The sequence below is a fragment of the Vanellus vanellus genome, assembly GCF_965231255.1.
Source record: "Vanellus vanellus genome assembly, chromosome: 6".
NCBI lineage: Eukaryota > Metazoa > Chordata > Aves > Charadriiformes > Charadriidae > Vanellus > Vanellus vanellus.
Genome location: NC_138911.1, coordinates 47,222,082 through 47,244,079, shown reverse-complemented (window position 1 = coordinate 47,244,079; position 21,998 = coordinate 47,222,082). Strand labels below are relative to the sequence as shown.

The following is a 21,998-nucleotide window of genomic DNA, read 5'->3' as shown; positions in this document are numbered from 1 at the left end:
ACCAACTCTTTTTATTCCACACAGGAATATGGAGGCTTAGTTATTACTTAAGTAACTAGCAACAGTCAGTAGACATTACTGCCTTTCAGCATTGTTTCCTGAAAACGTATGTTGAGATCTGCTGCTTTGATGTCCTTTCACACATACACATGCACGTATATATGTTACAGCATGAGCTGTTATTGAGAGACTGAGTAATTGGGGCAATAAATATGTATCACAAGTGAAATGGTTCTACATGTGCTGAATAATAAGCTGTTTGTATCAAGAGTGTTCTTTTATTCTAAATTTTTCATTTAATCGCTAAAATCAAAGATGTTAGCCTTCAACTGGTATGTAATATAAAGCCATGAAATTCCTCAGTTTAGCCGTGTTGTAGCTCATAGCTATCTAATGTGAACTGGTGTTTGTTGACCACCAAGAGCGTATTGCAGCTTGTGCATACAGTTAACAGTTTCACTGCTTAGGAACCATTTTTAAAGATGTCTTCTAAGTTGCTTTGAAGTTTTTATAAGAATTAATTAAAAATGTAAACATACAGCTTCCTTTGTGTTGCATCAAGTATCTTTGTGTTAGATCCTGGTGACAGTGATCCCTAGGGTGACAAGCAGATAAGATCCTGCTTGTATTTTTTTTGCCCATCTGAAGTTGGTTTGCCCCTCGAGTTCAGTGTCAGTCGGTAGTCTGTTTGTGTACAATGCAACATGCCTTTTATTTCTCAAGAAGCCTTGCTGATGAAGTGTTGCATTGTTTAGACGGACAGATTTGTGATTGCTCTCCAATTACTGCCTAGAGATCACAAGAGGGGGCAAAAAACAAATACATCCTGGTTGAACTAAATTTTCTTTTGAGTCCAATGCCATCTATGATAGCTTATTCATCAGCCTTAATAGATGACAGGAATGTTACAAATATTAGATCTTTGTGGCAGAGTAACTTCCACAAATTCTTTGTTCTTTGTAGAGATTTTTTAACACATGGAATAGAGAAGTTACGCAGATCTCAGCTCTAAGAAGTGTCTGGTTTTCTTTTTTTTTTTTTTTTTTCCCCAAAGACTAAGTTCATCCTGACCTTGCAAAAATTAATTGATGAGCAATTGTGTGTTTATTAAAATGCCTTTTGCAAATAAGGATTGTCTGAGAATCCTTGCAGTATTTGGACTGTTAGTTTAAGCATGAACTTCTATGATGAACAGCAAGGCTAAACACAGGTGAGTTTCTCTGTTTATGTGCCTCGCTGATAAACCCATTGTAGTGGTGTGGTTGAATGCACAGCCCCCTTTTTATCCTGCAGGTAATTATGGTAAGTATCAATTTAATTTCTGCTTCAAGAAGTTTGCTTAAATATCTCCTAGATAATGTTTTCACTATCACTTCTGTCTTTCTGAGCAACGTGATCTCTAAAGCAGAGGTCTTCACAAGTGGTGAAGTATCATTCTTTTAGTCTGTGGGAATCTGTCCTGGCAGAGATACTAATTGCTTTCCATGAGGGTTGTGGGGAATTTGTATTTCATGTATCTTTAGAATCATAATGGAGTGCTTTCTTTAGCGTGTTGGAATATTATTTTTTTTTTCAGGTAGATGCTAGCTGCATTTTTTTTTTTTTAAGAATATTGCTTGCCATATATATCTCAAGACTTGGTATGCCGTATGATAAAATGTCAGAAAAGAGAAATACTCTCACTCAGCACAAATCTAGAAACACCATCTTTTGAAGCTTGTTTAGAAGTGGGCAAAAGTTTGCTGTTTTTGTTGGAAGGTACGTGCTAAGTATTGGAGGAATGATAAAAATATTACAGTTGATCAGTCATTACTGTATTGGTTCAGCTAGCGGTACTGAACCCTTCTGCTGCAGAAACTCTAAAGCCTGACTTGTCTGTTCTGTTAAGTCTACAGTTAACTTGCTTAGGGTTTATAAATGCCAAAGCATATATCTGGCATTCTTGGTTATGTAGAGTAGATAAACAGTCATGATGTTACAGGCAATGCCTTAGAGCAAAGGTTTGAGAGGAGCTCTGAGTGACTTGGTCAGCAAAGCTGCTGCTGATCTGGGCATTCACAGCTGGTTATTAGCACCTGGGGTAGGGGGGCTGCAACTCTGTACCACATTCTGCATTTATGGTGTACAGTAAAACAAATGTCGGTATGAGAATGAGCAATGCCATTTTAAAGTGACTGCCTGTGATCTTGGACTGGCATAAGGTTATGTCAAGTGAAAGCATGTTCCTCTTCTCAAACTGTCAGCTATAAATATTCAGCCCACCTTAGCTATCCAAGCACAGGCAATTGTTGCATTTCTTTTCTCTATTTTTTTTTCTTTCTCTGCTGAGACCTCACAGCTGCAGCTCTGAGTTGAGGATGGTAAAGGGAGAATGTTTCTCCCCTTTACGTGTGGCACGTGATCTTCTCATACAATGGCAGCATGTTCTTTAGGGGATACACATGACCTTTAGACTAAATGATGCCCAGGCTGCTACAAGCAAGGAAGTGTTACACTAAATTGCGAGACCAATCTTGTTATGACTGCAGTAAATTTGCAAAAGGGTATAAAAGCAAAGAAGTTATTAGTTAATCCTCTAATTCCAGCGTATGTCTGTCAGTATCTAGTTTAAGCCATTTAGAGGACCCATAAGGGACTTCAGATCAGTTGCTCTGATAAGGGGTTCTAGTTTTCTAGCCTTTTGAAGAACTCAGTTCCAGTAATCCTCCCTTTCTTCCCCCTTTCCTTCCCTCCCTCAAGGTCATCACATTCCAGTTTCCTGGATGAAAGGATGTTACCAGAATCGTTGCACAACTCCTGTGCGAGAACAATTGGCTGGGTGGTGTCTGAGCCGGCCTTTTTTGCATGGTCTTAAAAATGAATCTGTATACTGCCAAGAAAGCCAGCTGCTGGAGGATCGCTGCAGTCCTGGCAGTCTTTCTAGGCCTGTAGTCGAGCAGATGTGGACAGAGCTCTGAACTTCAGAAGATGTTTGGGCCAGGAAGGGATTTTGAGGTCCTATCTGAATGCTCAAGCACTGTTTGGGTACAAGTCGTAGTAGCAGTGACACCTAGTCACTGCTGTCTCCAGGCACTGCTTGGTTTGCCTTTGTCGTCCCAGAAAACCTGGTAAAAGCTGTAGTATCAATTAACAGCCTGACACACTGGTGTGTAACAGTGTGTCTGAACCAGAAAACTCTAACAGAGCTGAATACTGGGTGTGTGCTTGGCTGCGTAATACTGCAGACCCTGTTCAATTAGCATGTGGCATCGCTCTTCAAGTGCAGGGTTTTATAGTGGAATAAGAGACTAAATATGTTGAAGTGCAGAGGAGAGTTGTTGCACAGGATGCAACAGGGAGAAAGGAAAGCAGAGGACAAGGAACCTGCCCCCAGTTCTTGTTCAATTCCTGGGGCTTTGCTTCACCACGCCTACAGTTCTCTTCAGAAGATGGTAATGACATGTGGTGAGTAGTGAGAAGACACCACTGAATATTTTTCAAGTTCTTGGTAATATTGTTGTAGGCATGATGACAAGTATTTACAGAGGTAATAATTTCATTAAATTGACTGATGGTTCTGGAGCTGACAGGCTTTTTGAGACCCACAAACCTGAAGAAAGCAAGTGTCTTCCAAATCAGTTGCTGTGATTATCTTTCCGCAGAGAACTGGAAGACTATGCATGAAACTTGTTTACATCTCAAAGCGCTCTTCAATCTATAAGGACAAATCTAGAATCATAAACTTTTTTTATGGGAAAGAGTTTAAGGAAGACTGTGAAGTGGTTGCCAACTACAAATTAAGGTTGCTCTTTAATCTTTAGCCTGGAAGGCTCCTGACAATGTGGAAAAGGGTGTGAATGTGTAGAGGGGAAAACTATAAAGGTGCTGGCATTCCTTCTGCTTGAAGCACTGTAAACACCGTGCTTTATGGGAGCATGGAGAGAATGTATGGGAGAAGCCTCATTTGCTAGTCATGGGAGAGGGGGTGACCACAGCAGTTGTATCCAACTGTGTATGTTACCTTACTGTTCTCATAGGGGTGAAATGTCATGTGTATTTTGATGGGATTGTACATGACTGACTTGAAATGCTGTCGGAAGTTGTGCATTTCTGTATAGGAGATAGGTCGATGCAGCTTTCTTGGAAGATACCATAGTAGCTTTTTTCTGCATGTAGATTGCTCTGAACACTTGTGTTTTTTATTGATTGTCTCAATGTTAGAAATGCAAGTAGTGGCTTTTGGCCCACTATCTGTAGTATCTTGCAGTAGGCCTGTTTCTTTTCATTTTGTTGGGGTTTTTTAACTTTTTTCAACTGAACTTTGTGGTCTAGGGTATTTAAAATAAATAAGTAATTGGTCTGAAAACATAAGAGAAAGCTGGGTCTCCACTACAGGATCTGATCTGATTTGAGCCAATTAAAAAATAAGTTTCGTAAGCACAAGTTGCCTTTGTGTTTTACTGAAATCTTACTGCTTTTTGGAGAAGAGGAACTAAGCTTCTGCAGAAACTCTGGGGGAGAAAAGATTAAGAAATAATGCTGTTAATGGAGGAGAAGAGATGTCTTAAATGGCAGTGAATGCTGTTAAAAATACTAGCTCCTACCCGCTAATAATAGGCCAAGTTTTGCAAACTTAACAGGTTTCATCCTTTTTCCTCATGCTTTGCCTTTGATGGGATTTTGCCTTTGATTGCATGATTGTGGGTGGAATGTCTGATACTCTTGGCTACAAAAACTATATAGGTTCTTGAAATTACGTTTGTTTTGGCCTGGAGCAGAGCAATGTGGGTGTTGGATGTTTCTTTGAGATCTGGCATTCCTTTTGGTTAATCACCTTATGTTATCTACAACTTTAAAGGAAGACGATTAATATCTAGCAGCCAACTTCACTATGTGGCATAGATCTGCACTGCTGTAGATGTAATGCTTCAGTACATGAATCGCCCATCTGGTGAAGGCAGTGTTTGGATAATCAATTATCCAGAAATATACCCTGTGGACCAGAGAAAAGTAATTATAAATGTTACTTATTATAGTCTCATCAGTGGCATAGTACTTAATCTCTTAAGCGTATTAGATTATTAGTTGATCAGAAATGCATTATCATGTGCTTAGGTGAGATGATGTGGATCTTTTTCTGGGCAATACAGAAACATAGTACACTGTGCTAGGCTAGAATATAATTAACTGATAAATAGGCTGTCCTATGTGTATCTGAATAGCTGGAATATTTAAATTGTACTAGCTGCCTAATGTCCTGTATACTAACTCTGAGAAATGTCAAAAAAAAAATCCATAGAGAATTGGCTGAATACATGATAAATTGGCTGCTGCTGCTTATGCAAAGTGAGGTGGATTATCGGAAGTAATTGGTTTAATTTAAACCCAGCTCATTTTAACTGAAAAAGGTTAGGGAGCAGGCACAAGATCAGTTCAGCAAGGAGATCTAAGGAGGAAAGGGGTAATTTCCATTAATACAGACAAGCAGGATAAAACACGGTGAACAGCCCCAGCTGATTCAATAGGTTTTCATTAATTATTCAAAGTGTAAGCAAGCTCTTCTTCAGGATGCATTTAGCACTGAATTTTGAGCAAATGTTGAATCTTGTTTAAAAGTGGGTAACTGCCTTGTTTTGCCAGGTACCTTTTGATTAAAAACCTGATATGGAAAAACTAGGGAGTGCTTGGACTTGATTGTGCCTGTCTTAGTCCATTCAGCTACAGTCTTGTCAGAAAATGAGTGATTAATCTTGATTACGTGAGGGAGAAGAAACTGCGAATTCTAGTTTGCATCTAATTTTAACACTTCCACAAGCACCAGTGGTACATTCATAGCTTGTACTTTAGCTAGAGGTCTTGTGTTGCAGTTACACATGTGACTTATGACTGTGGTGTTCGTGGTCTTATCTTAATTTCTTTTCTAGGTAAAGCACGTGTGCAGCAGCTAGCAGAGAACACAAGATATTTCAGGAGACGACTGAAAGAAATGGGCTTTATCATCTATGGAAATGAAGATTCCCCTGTTGTGCCTCTGATGCTGTACATGCCAGCAAAAATTGGGTAGGTTTAACAGGATAACTTCTCATCCATCTTCTTTAAAGCTAGGATGGTTCAAGAATATTAAGATTTTTCTAAATATAAGAAAAGGCTGGTTTGATTTTTGCTTTTATGATCGTTGCTGACTCTTATAAAACATGGAAACTTCCTATAAGTAACCTTGAAAAAATCGAGGCTTGTACTTGGGGCAGCAAGAAAGCACTTGAGAAGCCATTTTACCACTACATGCCATGTTTTAAAATTTGGCAGGTTTTTTAAATTTTATTTATGTGTATAGTATATATATGTGCTAAAGAGAGGCTGAAATTGGATGGAAATTAACTTTAAAAGTCACTGGAGGAATCTTTCAACTAGCTCCTGTATCAGAGGCAGCCAACATTTCCGCAGATGAACTCTGAAAATTAAAAAAAAAGAAAAGCAGTGGGGTGGGACATGATGGGCCACAACAACCTGTATTTGATGAATCCTATGTTTTTTTAAGAGGACTGGATTTAATAGCTCAGGTATTGTTACCCTAAATACTTGAACTGTAGCAGATAGCTTTATAAACGTTAATGGACTTGTGGGCTGTTGTGTGGATAATTAAGGCAAAAATTCTGCAAGCAGGATATAAAGTATATATTACATTTTTTTGCAACATGAACAAAAGCCTGATTTCAAGGACAACTTGGCTTTGATAGCTGCTTTTCAGTGTCAGTGTGTAATGCAGCGCTCAACTGACACTTTCGGATTTGGAAAGCATAGCTTCATTTCAAGCCATACCAAACATCTCTAGTGTTCTAGCTCAGCTAGGCTTCAGTCTGGCTAAGCACTGTGGTTCTGTGGGGGAACAAACAGCTTCTTGCAGAGTGCCAGAAGATAGATACAGTTTTCCTCCACCCTTTTCAATACAACCAAACTTAAAGGGCCTGTAACCTTTATGGGTGCTGTAGAGTCTGCAGTGTGCACCATGTAGCACAGAGGCATACTATTTCTACCATCTAGCTGCCTTACCAGTCAGCAGTCAATCTTTTCCCTGGAAATGTTCATGAAAATGTTTATTAGCTGAGCAGTTGGGCCAGTAAATTACTTAAAAACGAGCAAGAACACAGAGCTCTGGTAAGACTCAGCCCTTAGGATCTAGATAGGGTCTACTTCATCCTTTCTTTGTCTCTTGTAGTCCATTTTTAAAATAGTTTGAGTACTAAATGGATACAAAATTAAGTGTATCAGGATGCACCTATTTATAAGGAAAATAATTGTAGCAGAAGTAAAAGGCAGAAAATTAAAAAACCTGGTAAAACGATGTTATTTTTATACATCCTTATAAGCCTCTTAAGTTCATTACTACTTCTCAAGACAAGATCAGTTCAAAAAGGATTAAGCATTTCCCGTGGTCTGTAGAAACACCCACAATTCCACTGCCATTAAGGAAAGGGTCTAGATCTTCGTGCCTCTTATTGCAGAAGTCACAGCTGCTAATTTCTTTAATCCCCATAAGAACTTGTTTTGTTGAAGATAGTATGTGACAGTTGTATGAGGTTTTTGCACCTTCCTTTAAAAATATTTGGTACCAGATTAGATGATCTCAATTTACTGTGTCAATTCAATGGTTCCCATGATAGGCACTTAAAAAGCGGTACATTCTGTGATACCATAATGTACTTTAATTGAATTAAATTGGTGAAAACAAACCATCTTGAAAGTGCAGAAGCATCTGCTTTGGGGGATTGCAGCATGGGGGATTCCTATACTCACATGTCTGAGCCAAAATACCTGTTTCCTGTTGGAAAGATTTCCAAGCTTAAGTTACAACTCCATTTAGAAACATCCTGCTAAAAGATGAGCCTCTGCCACGTCTAATCTTTCAGCTTTGTTAGAACTTAATACAGTGAAACCTTTTGAGGAGGACCACCTTGGGATTGAATTAAAAAAAGGCTTTTGTGAACGGGTGTTCTTCCTATCACAGAATCACAGAATCATCAGAGTTGGAAGGGACCTCTAGAGATCATCTAGTCCAACTCTCCTGCTAAAGCAGGATTGCCTAGAGCATATTACTCAGGACTGCATCCAGGCGGGTCTTGAAAATCTCCAGGGAAGGGGACTCCACAACCTCCCTGGGCACCCTGTTCCAGTGCTCTGTCACCCTCACCGTAAAGAACTGTTTCCGTGTATTTGAACGGAACTTCCTGTGTTCTAACTTGTGCCCATTGCCCCTCGTCCTGTCACTTGGAACCAATGAAAAGAGCCTGGCTCCATCCTTCTTCAACCCACCCTTTAGATACTTGTATGCCAATCAAAGCAAGCACTGGAAGCTCCAAATTGTGGTCTTAGAGGCTTGCTTCAACAAAGGCCTGTATGGGTTAATGTACTGAGACCTTCATGATGCCGCTGCTTTCCCTCCACTGGTATCATTCTGAGAATCTTTCTTGTTCTCTCTGGCAGTGCATTTGGGCGTGAGATGCTGAAGCGGAACATAGGTGTTGTAGTTGTGGGCTTCCCTGCCACCCCCATCATCGAGTCCAGAGCCAGATTCTGTTTGTCTGCAGCTCATACCAAAGAGATGCTTGATACGGTAAGTGTTTCCTCTTGTCTTCCTTTTGCTCATGCCTTCTATAAGCAGATAAAACAGTTGTTTGGTTTTTGTAGACTGGCTCAACGTTTGGTACCCAAACTAATTGAATGTCATGTTCAAAGCTTTGTGTTAGTAGAGCTGGCAATGTCTCCATCTCTCTTTCCTTGCTCCAGTGGTGCAGAATGGCTGCCTACAGTAAATCTCAGGGACTTTCTTTTCCTATTTTAAATTATGCGAGGGAGAAAGTCTCATTCCTTTGAGACAATGCTTTTCCCTTCTTAAGAGGCTCTACCTTCGACTGAATCTTAAAAGGAAAAAAATCTGCTTCATGTGACCCTAGATGCAGAAGGTAAGAAAAAAAAGAGAACCTCCAAAACATCTATATTATTCTCAAAAGCAAGTGCAAACCTCAGCACATGACTACCAGTGAGAATTTTTATTCCAAAGATTACTGTTCCAGTTCTTGTTTACAGCTTCAGAGGACTGTATCTTAAATGATCCTGTCCTAAGTGAGTCTGTGCCACATGCAATGCCTTACTGACTCCTGCCTGCACTAAGCATGTTCCAGTGGGAATGGAAGACCCTTCTAAGGAGGCCTGTGTCACAGTTAGGAGATGCTGCCTTCAAAATTAAGGATAGAAGTTACTCTCTGACTCATAGAGTTGAAAGGGGATTATATGAATAAGCCTGATAATCCTTATTATGTTTTTGTGTGGTAACTACATTCATTTTTGAGTCTTCTGAATTATCTTCTTTGGACATGTACATGGACTGTCTTAGGCTCTGTCAAAGTTCTCCATTGTATTTTTTTCCCTCACTTTGCTGTTCTGTGACTTGGAACCTAAGCTAGGTTGAGTCATGATCTTGAACTTCAGGAGAGTAGACTCTGTCCTGTTCAGAGACCTGCTTGAAAGAATCTCATAGGATATGGTCCTGAAGAGAGGTGTCCACGACAGCTGGTTGATTTTTAATCCCACCCCCTCCCTGCCCCAAAGAATAGCCCATCCTGACTTACAGGAGACCAAATATAGTGGAAAGCCTGCATGGATGAACAAACCAACAAAAACATAAAATTGGAAGCATATAAGAGCTGCAAGCAGGGACAGGTGACAAAAGGAATAGAGACACAGTCCTGAACATGCAGGGCTGGGGTCAGGAAAGCCAAAGCCCGCTTGGAGCTGAGTCTGTCAAAGGACATGAAATGCAGCAAGCAGGGCTTTTATGGGGATATTAGCAGCCCAAGGAAGAGTAGAGAAAATGTGGGGCTGCTGCTGAATGACAAGGGATCGGGTGACAAATGACATGCAAGAGGCCAGGGTACTCAGTCCTTTTGTTGCCTCAGTCTTTACTGGTGAAACTTGCCTCCAGGAATCCCGGGCCCATGAGTTCAGTGCAAAACTATGGAGCAATGAAGACTTACCCTTGGTGTGAATGAGGATCAAATAAGGGAACATTTAAACAAACTGAATATACACAAGTCCATGGAACCTGATGGGATGCACCCACAAGTGTTGAGGGAGCTGGCTGTCACTGCAAGGCCACTCTTCATTATCATCTTTGGAAGGTCATTGTGATTGGAGGAGGTTCCTGAAGATTGGAAGAAAGCAAATGTCACCACTGACTTCAAGAAGGGCAAGAAGTGTTATCTGAGGAACTGCAGGTTGAGATGCTTCACCTTGATCCTTGGGAACATGATGGAGAAAAAAATCCTTGAAACTGTTTTCAAACATTTTGTGAAAAAGAAAAAAAGAAGGTGATTGGGAGTAGTTGTCGTGGCGTTACGAAGGGGAAATCAGGCCCGGTGTCCAGATATGATCAGGTGGTAACACTTCGATGCGTGAACAGCAAATGGGACATCTAAACAGATATTTACTAATGTCTTGTCCAAAAAAAAAAAAAAACCATTCAAACTTTTCACACTTCACTGCCACAGAACTTTCATACAAACAGGTGAAAATGTCTCTCTTTTTTTTTTTTTTTTTTTTTTTTTAGTTTTGTTAGGAAAAATAATAAGGCAGTAGTGTTTGCAGTTTTGTAATATATATTTAATGTTGTTCTGTAGCAAACAACCTGCCATGTATCTGTGGTGCTGTACTTGCTGCTTCTGAGTTGTTTCTGCCTTGTAAGACCTGAGAGATTCTGCCCTGACACTCCAAGAGCAGACTGCTTAAGGAGTTCCTTCCCAGCTACTTGTTCTGCTACTCTTTCCGTAATTATCACAATTCAGTTGTTTCTGTTCCAAATAAAAATTCTGAAACAGTATGTTTGGAGAAGGCCCTCTCCTTCTTTCCTTTCCCCCTGTATAAAATGAATAGTATCACAGACATGGCTCAGAGCATGGTAATATAACAATGTATTGACACAGGTGAGGGAGCAGGAACTTCTGGCCAGGTGGACATGGTGGGGGGATGAATGGGAGGGAGGTAGGAGGAAGGAAAAGAAGGAAGACTGAAGTCTCTAAAATCATATTGCTGCAAACTGAGCTACAGCTGAAACCATGCAAGTTTGATGTGCTGGCACTACCTGAGCAGTCATGCAGTCTTGCTGTTGGTTAGGTTCTTGGTCTTCTCTCTTAGTGACTGGCTGGAGTCTTTACCATAATAAACTGCTTTTGCAGGGTCTATGTAAGTACTATACTTGCTGTCTTCCAAAAACAGTCTGTAACTTTTATTATTCTGCTTAAGAAAGCTCTCTTCCTGTCAATTCACTTGCAAGTCTTTCTGCTTTCCTGAAAATGTTTCAAGTTTTGTGCATTTAACTCTAAATACTGGTTTCTGGAATACTTCTGTAGGTGCTAAATGCTCTAAATGGAGGAAATGCTTGTTTAATATATTAGGGCTTGTCTGCCTAAGAAAATGAATCCAAGGCAAAATGAGGTGTGAATTTTGAAGTGAGTGAAGAAATCCCGATTTAGCTCAGTATGTGGAGGCTTTGTTCCAAGTTAGTGCAATCCACTTCAAGGTTCAAAACAGTTGCATGCTCTGAAGCCGGAACATTGGCAAGAGGAGTTAATAAGGAAGCAAGTCTTTGTGTCAGAGACTTTGTGTTGTGTTTTCTTGTGATGCAGTGAAAGGGGATTGATTTCAGGCAGCTAATCAGTAAGGCAGCCTTCAGATCTGATCCTTCTGCTGAACTGTGGGAACAATATCCAGGAGGAAAAAGAACTGAAATGAATAGACTTGTAGAGGGCTGGCAGAGAGCTTCTTCAAGTCGGTGACAGAGAGGAGAAGTTGGTAGCCTGTCTGTGTGTGCATGGATGCTAACTAGGGCTAAGCAAAATTTTTCCAGGTTTGGAGCACAGGCAAGAGAAGCTTGTCTTGTAAATGCTCATATTTGTATGCTTCCTTGTTCTTATTAAATAAACCCACATGATGGGGAACAGTTCTCAGTTACAATTTCAACCGTTTTATGTAAATAAAACTTCCTTGCCTGAAAATATTTGGCTCAGGATCAGAGTCAAGTCCCTCATAACCTGCATCCCTGTGGGCTGGTGCTTTCTTTTTAGTGATGAAAAATATATTACACTCTCCTGAAGTCAGAGTTCACCAATGCCATTTCCTTTGTAATCTTTGCTGGTCACGTGGACCTCTTTGTTTTAAATTAATAAAATCCTAAATCTGCATTCAAGAATAACAGTTAACAGACTCTTTCAACAGAAATTCAACCTTAAATTGTTCCCATATGGGATCTTTACTTAAAGCTCTGGCAAACTGTGTCCACGCTCTTGTTTTGTTTTGTTTTCACCAAGGTCCAACTTCTGGGTTTGTCATTCCCCCAGATTTTAGAGTGGAGAGGTTCTCGCTGCCAGATATAACAAGCATGAGGGGCCATTGTTTAAAGAAACAAAAACTTGAACTATCCATCCAGGAAGGAAAAGCATGTAGGAATATTAATCCCAGTCTACCAACTATTCTCAAGAGACAGCCATTTGACCCAGAACATGTTAAAATTGGAACATTGATGTTGAATTAGTGGCATTCTCAAGGAATGCTGAGTGTATCTATCTGAATAAATTTATAATTCAAGGGAGCACAGAATGCCAGCCTTTGAGTTCAAAACTCGCATTGGACTTGGAAGTCATCTTTTGAACTCGTTTCTCTGTCACTTGCCTATATAAGATATTAGCATCACGTACTCCTGCAGATTTATCTGCAGCGACTGTTTTATTTTGCACCTTGCTCCCATTCTGTAGAGAAATGAATTGAAGTTTAGGGTTTGGCTTTTAACAAACCCTATTGTGAACCTGTGTCTTATCAAAGAGATTGCAACATAAAGAAAGTATGATAAACTGAGCCGGGACTTTCCTCATCTCTTAGACTAGCAGATGTTTGATCTCTGGTAAACTTCATAACATTTGCATTCAGGTCAAAACAGTGAAAGGTTTTGTTAGCTCACTAGCAGTGTTCTGGGCCATCGGCTGCCTGAGTGTTGCCTTTGTGGCAACCTCAGTCAGTGGGACTTGCTTTCTAGGGAGAAAATGCTTGGCATCCTAACCAGAATAACTTCTTTTTATTCTTGGATTGGCTGGCAAAAATGTCCTATGCAATGTTTTTTACCATACAAAGCTCTTATCTCTAGTTGTATATGGACAATGCAAACTAACCAAATGTAGATATAACAAATGCATCGATAAAATGAGTTAGCACAATATTGCAGTTTGCCTTTTGTTATCTTGCAATTTAAAAAATAGAGCAGGTCAGAGATGGTATACTAACACACATGTTTTCATATTGAATGATAAAGAGGAGTCAAACCTCAGAATCACAGAATCATTTAGGTTGGAAAAGATCTTTAAGATTGTCGAGCCCAATCTCCATGTACATTTTTTTTCTGCTTCAGTGTTCTTACCTCCAGGAAGGCAGGAATGTCATGGGGGTTATGAAACTTGTGAAATTTGAGTTAGTATTGCTGGATATTATGATCCTGCCTTGAAAGTGGGGTAGTCAGGTGGGTGCAGAGTCACTCTTAGTTAAGTGACCGGTGATGCTCACTTGGTCTCAAGACTTCTGAAGCTAAAATCAAATGCAAAGCCTATGTACCTCTGAAGCTACAGACTTCTAGGGCAGTAAAATCTCACTTAAGTAAAATGGCTGTCAGAGTAGTCTGCAGGCATGCAAAAAGGAAGATGTGCTGATAACTTGTTTGCATCTCTCCTCTGCTGATCTCCTGTGGTCTCTTTCTCAGGCTTTAAAAGAAATCAATGAAGTCGGGGACCTCTTGCAACTGAAATATTCCCGTCACCGTTTGGTACCTCTCTTGGACCGGCCGTTTGACGAGACAACATATGAAGAAACTGAAGACTGAACTCCCTCCATGTGCCTTGTTGGGAGGGACACACCCTATAGGACACTCCATGGCACGTGGGCCACAGCGTCCATGAACAACACACTTATGACTGCTTAGCATAAAAGACATTTCCTCACAATACTGAAGTGGCCACATCAGCTCTAAATGGCATTTTGTAAATAGGGAGAGGAGAAAAAAAAGCTTTGATTCCTGTCTCTTTGGGGTCTGACCCTAGAGGTGCTTGGCTTTATTTTTTCTTGTTGCTTTTTTTATTTATTTGTCTCGGTGAGTTCACAGCAACCCAAGTTGGCTGTGGCTGATCAGCTCAGACTTTGTATGCACCATTAGTTTCCCAAATGCTGGCTGAGATGTTGTGAGCATGTGTGACGCTGGCATGGCAGCATTTCCAGTGTCACTGCTAGGTGTCTGATCTTCCCAGTAAAGAGTGAGCTGACCTGTCTGTTCTTGGAGGCTTTCTAGAGAAACTGTTGATTGCTAACTTTGACATACTTAACAAGATGGATAATCAACGAAAGGTGGTTGTTTGTTTTGTTTTTTTTTTCTTTTGCAGTTTCTTGTGTTTAAAACTTGAATTTAGCCTTTTTAAAATAAATGTGTTGTTGACATGTCACTGACAGGACCATTGTTCCCAAACATTATTTAGTTTTTGTAAGCCACAGCCAGAAGGACTTCCGGGACTCTAGCCTTTTTTCCTTCCCAGTATGGATACCAGATTGTCCCCTGGTTTTGACACTAATTGTCTTCTTGATATAGGGTAAGTGATGGAGAGGAGGATTTTTTGTTAATTTTTTTTAATGGGCTGTGTTTTGTCTTCCTTCTGACATACTTCTGTTTTTAAAAAAAAAAAAAAAGTGGATTTAGTGTGTGTTGCTTTCTCATCTTCAGGTTAATTTCTCTTGCTTTAGAATTAACATAAAACCATGAACACGTAAGTTCTAGAAGGGTTCTCTTGGGATTAAGTAAACCATAGCAAGCCTTGTGCTTCTTGTTAAGACCGGAACCCCTCAATAAGCAGGCCTATACAATGGGTGACTATTAGGAAAACCACTTATTTCATGCAGATCTGTGAATCATGCAGACTGATTGCTACTGTTTGCCATGCTCATTCACAGTTTCTTGTCATATATGAAGTGTTCTTCACTGGCTTTGTTGCGCAAGGCTTTTCTGGAGAGTTTAGACAGCTTGGATCTTGTATTATCCATTACGTTTTGGCTAGCCAGCAAAGTCTTAGCTGGCAGCTGCATGTCTGCATAGACCTTCCCCGAAGGGAGAATGTCCTCACAATTGCATTTAGTTTGAGATCTTTATTCTTTTGCATTTCTGTTACTGTGAAATCAAATTATTCTTCATTGAGCCAGTTGCTGTTTGGAATCTTTATTTGCAAGTTCCGCACTGTCTTACTCTGATCGAAGTTTAATATAGACACCTTTGCTCTAGCACACCTTAGAGGTGGTCTGCTACTTAGTCATTGCATCTTGAATTCTTTCAGTGAACAGAATGGATCAATGAAGAGGCACCAAAAACTTTGTAACGGGAGTCAGTTGTAGTATAGTTTGTGTATTTTATACCTTGGACATGCAGGGTTTCTACAAAGACAGTACAGCTGTAACATCGTGTCAGTTGGGTTGGCCAGCTCTTCATTGGGTTAGCATGATGCTTTTTGCAGGTGACTGCCATTTTTTAAACCGATTGTTAATCATAATGCTAAAGCAGAATGCAGCTCAAAGCTTCGCCTTGTGCTGCAAAAAAAATAATAGTTTTTTTTTTAAGTTCTTTTATGTTCACTCTGCAACTAATGGAGGAGGAGTGCTTTGGTGACTAGAACCAAGCAGTTCTGAAAATACATCTGGTGATTTAAAGCAGTCTTGGCTTCTGTTTTACAGAATATCCATCTTCCTGCGTTTATAGATCTTGTTCTGTTTTAATGTAGTGGAACTTCGAAACATTGATTCATTTTTTTACCATTGCATTTCAGGAATTTAATTAGATGAGACAAACTAAAATTCACTGTTTCAAAATATGTCCAGATAACTGTTTCTTGGTCCACTAATGTTGATTTGCTCACCTTCTGGAGCAATGTGTGTGCACAGTCCAAGAAGTCTGTAACCTGTATGTGCAACTTTGGTAGCTGTGGAGTAGTCTTACTTGTTCAGCCACAGAGTGAGTAAACTGCAGTGACGTGAGTTAACTTTCTCTCCAGCATTCTGCCCAGGACTAACTCTAACATTCCAGCAGATGACCTGCTTTCTGACTTCAAGGAACTTTATCTCAAAGAATTACTGCTTTTTATCTTTCTGGATTGTAGCAGGGAACAAGAGGAGGTTAGTGCAGGAAGCTCTGACTCTAACCCTGGTCCGGTTGACTTGATCATGGAACAGTTTAAGATCGGACAAAACTGACCATCTTGCAGGCATAGGGGTGGGTCAGTAGGGAGCTGTTTTAAGCATTCCCAGATGTACTGCATGCTTATGTCTGCTGTCTAGTTAAGTCAGTTTGAAAACTGTGATGTATTAAGTTAGGAGTGGGTTATCCTAGATGCTACAACTCTTGAGTCTTAATCTTGTCTCTGGGATTCAGTTTTAGGGCAGCTTGTCTTTAGAAGGAAGAAAAACATCTGGATAAATCTCAGTAATTCAGATAACTCCTGTCTAACACTTCTGAAATTGTCAGTGTTTTAAAATTACTGGTCCCTATGGGGATTCCAGTCGCATTTGTTGACGAAATTGTTTGTGCTAAACTTCTGTCATTTAGTATCTTTCTGCTATGTCACGCTGTCTGCATGTGACTTTGAATTCTGGGTTGCAAAGACATTTCAGAAATTGTTCAGGCAGTCAGTATCACTTGCAAACTGCTTGGTTACATTTCAGCCCTGCCATATCCTTTTTGGGAAGCAACTTCCCGCACCCCCCACCACCCCTCAGGAGGCCTTTTATTCAAGGGAACCTGTTTTGCCAAAGTCTGGTACCTGTTGAAACCGCTTCTGAAAAAGAAGTTACAAGTCCAAGATTTTGCTTTTTAAGTCAGTAATTCACTGAGCATGAAAGCCAGGAAAATCTTTTCACATCTACTAAAAAACTTCTACTGCAACTGAAGGAGCAGACCACTACTGGTTTGTACTAGGCAAACCTACAGCATGTACCCTGTTATGGTATGTGTAGGATGGATTGCTGCTTTGATATCTATGTGCTGACCAGAAATCTGTCTCCTTTTTGTCCTGGCAGTAGAAGTGAATGAAAGAACCAATCTTGAGAGATCACAAAGGAAGAAAAGCTGCTTAAGAAATAGACTTCAGTCCCTGCCAACTTTCCTGAGACATTCTAATTGAAAATGACTCCTGGTATTTCTTAAGAGATGCAAAATTCTGAAGAAAATGAAGGCTGCTTTTGAACAAAGGATTTTGCCTTGTACTGTACATTGGCTAAACTTACTCATAAATATACAATAGCTACCTTCCCAGTACCTCTCTGAAGAACTTAGCAAGCAAGATTTTGCCTCTGCTGCAGGGAGGGAAGAGTTTAGAGCCATTATAGTTTTCAAGGCTGATGGTCTTATTCTTTTACTCTTAAAATTGAGAAGCTCCTATTACCAAGCATCCGTGAAGAGTGAGAGATCTGCTTCTTGTTAGAAACTGGCCTTCCCGAGTAGACCTTTGTCTTAAGGAGCCTGATTCATAATTTTTTGTTAGTTCTTTGACAGAGAAGAAACCAAGGGTTTTTGTGACAAAATATTCAGGGCTTGCTTTGTTTTTTTTTACAAAAGACAAACTTTTGTATATTATCTGTGTATATGGTATATTTAACTCTTTGTTTAGTTCCTATATTTTTTTGTTTCTAAGTAGCATTCTTAAAGAGCTGTTCTGGTTCTTGGGTTACTGGTGTAGCACGCTTCTGCTTTAGACAAAGGCTCATGAGTAAATTGACCGAACATCTTACTGTGATGAAGTCGTTCAGTGAAGGAATTGCATCATCCATCCTCCTCTTGCTGTTTCCTCTAAAAGTGCAGAGCTGCACCTTCACACAGAGCAGGAGAGGGAAGTATGCCCGTAAAATCAGTGACCCAGCCCTGTGCTGTGTAGCTGAAGGACCGATACAGCAGAGATGGAGAAAAGGGGCAGCCAGTCATCACTTATTCTCAGCTATATGGGGATCTTTCATGTGTACTTGAACAAGCATCCCTAAGACAGGAATGCAACTTTCTGTGCCCAAAGGGACACTCCTTTAAAACTTTTCCACACCACCTAAATACTTCCTCTCCTTCTGTGCAAATTTAAATTTCTTTACCTCTGAAAAGTATTTGGCTTAGAGCTGTTTGCTCGTCCAGAAGCCATGTTATCCATTTAGGCAGATCATAGGAAAGGTTGGAGGAAAGCCGTGAGCTCTCCATTTCATCTAAGTGAACACCTTCCAGCATTGGATCTGGAGCGCTATGCATGAGTTCCTTTGCTGCATCACAGAGAAGGAAACTTGTGGAGGTTTATCCCAACATACAATGCTCAGTCAGAATTTATACTGTTTATACATACAGTTTATATATCTTATTTTTACAGTTTATACTCAGCCTGTGAAAGTGTCAAGCACGCTGGGATCTGTGTGGATGGCACCTTCTGCACAGAGATCTGAGGTACCTGTGGTCTGTTCAGTTTTAACACTGGTGAAGCACTGAGCTGTCTGGGAGTGCCTAGTATGACCCCTCCGCAGGTGCATCGCTGTCTTCAGCGCTGGACCTGGCACCCAAGTGGCATTGGACCACTGTTTGGGAAAAGCACCAGTCATTCAACATGTATAACTTGAACGTGGTTTTAAAAGAAAGAAAGAAACAAAAGCAAGTCAGATGCCACTGTGATGGCTTCTATTCCTGTGAACATCCCCAGCCTTGCAGTTGTTCACCTGTTCAAGAATTTGGACGTGAAGCTAAAGCACAACCATGAAGTGTTTGAGTGAAATATTGTGCTTTATCTTTCACTTAAAAAGAGAAGCGTTTGGTGCAGACATTGGAGCTGTTGTGTTCACATCCCCAAAAGGGGCTGGGTGAAGGAGATGTTGGCTGTGGTGTGTGTTGAAGGCCTTAAACTGTGACTCTTGGTATGAAGAATTGAAATTAAAACTGACCTTAAAGAATGCAGTGGATTTTAACCCGTGGAAGAATGCTCTGTGCTCTTAGTTAAGCAATATGTACTGCTGTTTTCTTGGGAGGAAGGGAGAGGTTCAGCTCAATTTGGTTTTGACCCTGGCTAGCAGCTGTTAAAGGAGCAGAAGGGGTACCTGTATGTGAAGGCCAAAACCAGTGCAGTTCTCTGCAGCGATGTCCCTATGTAGCAAGCAGCGGGAACTTGTTTCTGAGCTGCTGAAAGTGGGAGAATTGTTGAGAGGGTCAGGGACTCCAGAAGCAGTGGCAGCTAGTAGCAAATTAATTTCCTCAACAGTAGGTGAACAGGTCTCACTTGACTATGCCAAGGGTTGGTGCTGTTCCAAACTGAAACGTGCACCAAACCACCTGATTGCTGTAAAGCATTCTTTTTTTTCCCTTTTTTTTTTTTTTCTCCAAATCTCAATCCTGTTCAGACAGTATTTCTGCTACCCCCTAATGGTATATTAAGCTAAATGCATCTCCAGCCTTCCAATATTAATAACTTCAGACCAGTTTGAGAGATCAGAGGAACGTTGGAGCCTGAGGCTTTAGGCTAGCAGCGCCAAAGCCAATGGTGGCCCACATTTCCACAAGCCCTGGGCAGAATTACCAAGTCACAGCACTTTGTCTTAAATTGCACTGTATTCTTATGCCTCTCTGTTGCTATAATGTACATATATATTGGATTTTTTTGTAGATAAGACATTTTAGATAAAATTTTTAAATGGGCTCCTCCAAAAATATTTTATGCCAGATGTCTAATTTTTTTTACACTCAGGATTAACTTGAAGTTGGATGCTCTGTGGGCAGGGAAAAGATAAAATGGATGGTATATTGGCATTAAAAAGGTAACAATGCATGTTTAAAAAAAAAAAAAAAAAAACAAACCAAAACACAACACTGGAGAAAAAACTGCTTGGGAAAAAAAATCCATTCAGATATATTCTATGTTCTGCATAATAAAGACTTTAAAAAAATGCTATATTGTGATTATTTTTCTTAATGTTAATGAGGCTTTTCTGCTGTTAGGGAGACCAAACCCTCTTCCCCTTCCTTCCCAATCCCCCCAAAAACACAAACCACCAACACAGGAGTTTTGTACTGGAATGGTTGGGTAAAACCGTAGCCTGTTTGAGAGCTCATATAGATCAGTGTCCCCCTCTAGCCTTGGACTCCAGAGCCAGGAAACCTTGCATGTCACATGGATGCTGAGCTGTTTCTTATCAGTCTCTGATCCGTGGTCCAGAGACGCTGCTTCTGTTGCAGAGAGAGAGGTCTGCAGAGGTTACTGCTGTTCCTGATGTGCAGCTGTCCTGCAAGATTCTGCCATAGCTCTGTGCTAGCCATGTAAAGCTGCCTCTGTGCGGGAGTCAGGCTGCTACCCTTGGGTGCTGTTTGAGTGTTGGGCTGCTATCAGCTGTCATGCTGCTAATGAGATGTTTGAAAGGGCTTCTTGATCCATCTCACATGGGATTCTTGACCTCACATCTGTCTTGCGGTCTGTGCCTTGTTTTAAACATTTCCTTCCATTCATTTCAGCCCTGAGTTTGCATAAAACAGATGTCGGTATTTGAAAAGGAGGTGCGGTTCCTGTTTTCAGCTGTGGGTGTGCAAACGGGCCCAGGTGATTTGCAGGGTTGTGCTAAGGCTGCTGCAGAAATGTTGGACTTTGGGTTTTTTTGCTGCTAGGTGTCCCTTTCTGGGGTCTGTGCCAGTACTGGCACTTTTCCTCAGTGGGCTGCACAACCTCCTGTCGGTGTCTTTCCCTAATAATTCCTTCATAGTAATTTCCCTAATAATTTCCTTCACAGGCTGATGAATGCCTGTGGAGATCCTTAAAAGATGCTCTCTAGACCCCAAGTAACCGCTCACACCCTCTTTCCAACGGGCTTTGGGGGCTAGAAAAGATGCTGCCGGCGCAAGAGAGAGCAGAGTAAAGACTTAGTTTGAGCCGTGGAAACTTCCTCCCGCAGCTCGGGAACAGCCGGAGCTTTCACCGGAGAGCAGAGCCCTGTTTCTGCCTGCCACGGGCCGGCCCGGGGGGGTGGCCCCGGCGCTGTAGCCCACGGCCCCGCTCGGAAAAGGGGATGGGGGCGGCCTTAGGAAGCCGAATCCGGCTCCGCGCACGAAAGCTTTTCTCGCGGGCGGCTTTGAACCCCCGATGCGGCTAAGCCCCCCCCACCCCGGCCGCAGCCGCGTCCCGGCTCCCGCCCATCCATCCAGGGCGCCTCCATCCTCCCCGCCTCCGGCGGCCGCGCCGGGCCGGGCCGAAGGCTGCGGAGCCCGGCGGCCGCCTCGCCTCGCCCCGCCCCGCCTCGCCTCACCGGCAGGGCTCTGCCCCCGTCGGGGCTCCCCCGGAGGGAAGCGCCCGGTGCCGCGGGGCTTGTGCAAGGCCGGCGCCGCCGAGGCGAGCCGCAGCCCGGCAGCGGAACAAAGAGCCCCGGGCCGGGCCGGGCGGGACTGGCCCCGTCGGAGGGGCAGCGGCCCCGCGGGGCATCCGCGACGGCCGCCCGGGACATGCAGCTGCCGAGAGGGGAGGAGAGGCCGGCAGCGCCCCGGAGGGAGCGGGAGGGAGCGGAGGTCTGGCTGCGCCGCCAGCACCCGAGCGGGGCAGGGGAACGGCGGGGCCGTGCCCGGGGCCGGCTGCCGCGCCGCTCGCCCGGGAGGGGCTTTGCCGCCCCTCATGTGAGAAGGAGCCTGTGCCCGGCGAGCGGCGGGGAGCGGCCGCCCGCCCGCCCGCCCTCCGGTGCCCGGCGTTGCCTGAAGAGCCGCGGCAGCACCGGGGAGTGACTCGGCGGGGGGGGAGGAGAAGAGGAGGAAAAGAAATCAGATTGCCGAAAGCATTAGGAAGGGGGGTGGGGAGGCGAAGCCCTCTCCCCCCCACCCCCCCCATCCCCACCCCCTCCTCCCGCACACACTTGTGAAGCTTTTCAGGGTTATCCTTCAGCATCAGTGGCACCGGCGGGCGAGCCCA

At 42.3% G+C, this 21,998-nt stretch overlaps 1 protein-coding gene across 1 annotated transcript in view; it reads left to right on the top strand.

Annotated features, from left to right (window-relative positions):
- SPTLC2 (serine palmitoyltransferase long chain base subunit 2) overlaps window positions 1-14,338 on the top strand; it is a gene marked incomplete at its 5' end in the record, with an annotated part of 75,980 nt that extends 61,642 nt beyond the window's left edge. The window contains 3 exons of the mRNA XM_082485517.1: window positions 5,904-6,039; window positions 8,461-8,590; window positions 13,775-14,338. Coding sequence (XP_082341643.1) covers window positions 5,904-6,039; window positions 8,461-8,590; window positions 13,775-13,894 — 386 coding nt within the window. The 3' untranslated portion in view covers window positions 13,895-14,338. The remainder of the gene's footprint in view (window positions 1-5,903; window positions 6,040-8,460; window positions 8,591-13,774) is intronic.
- Window positions 14,339-21,998: the final 7,660 nt, after the last annotated feature.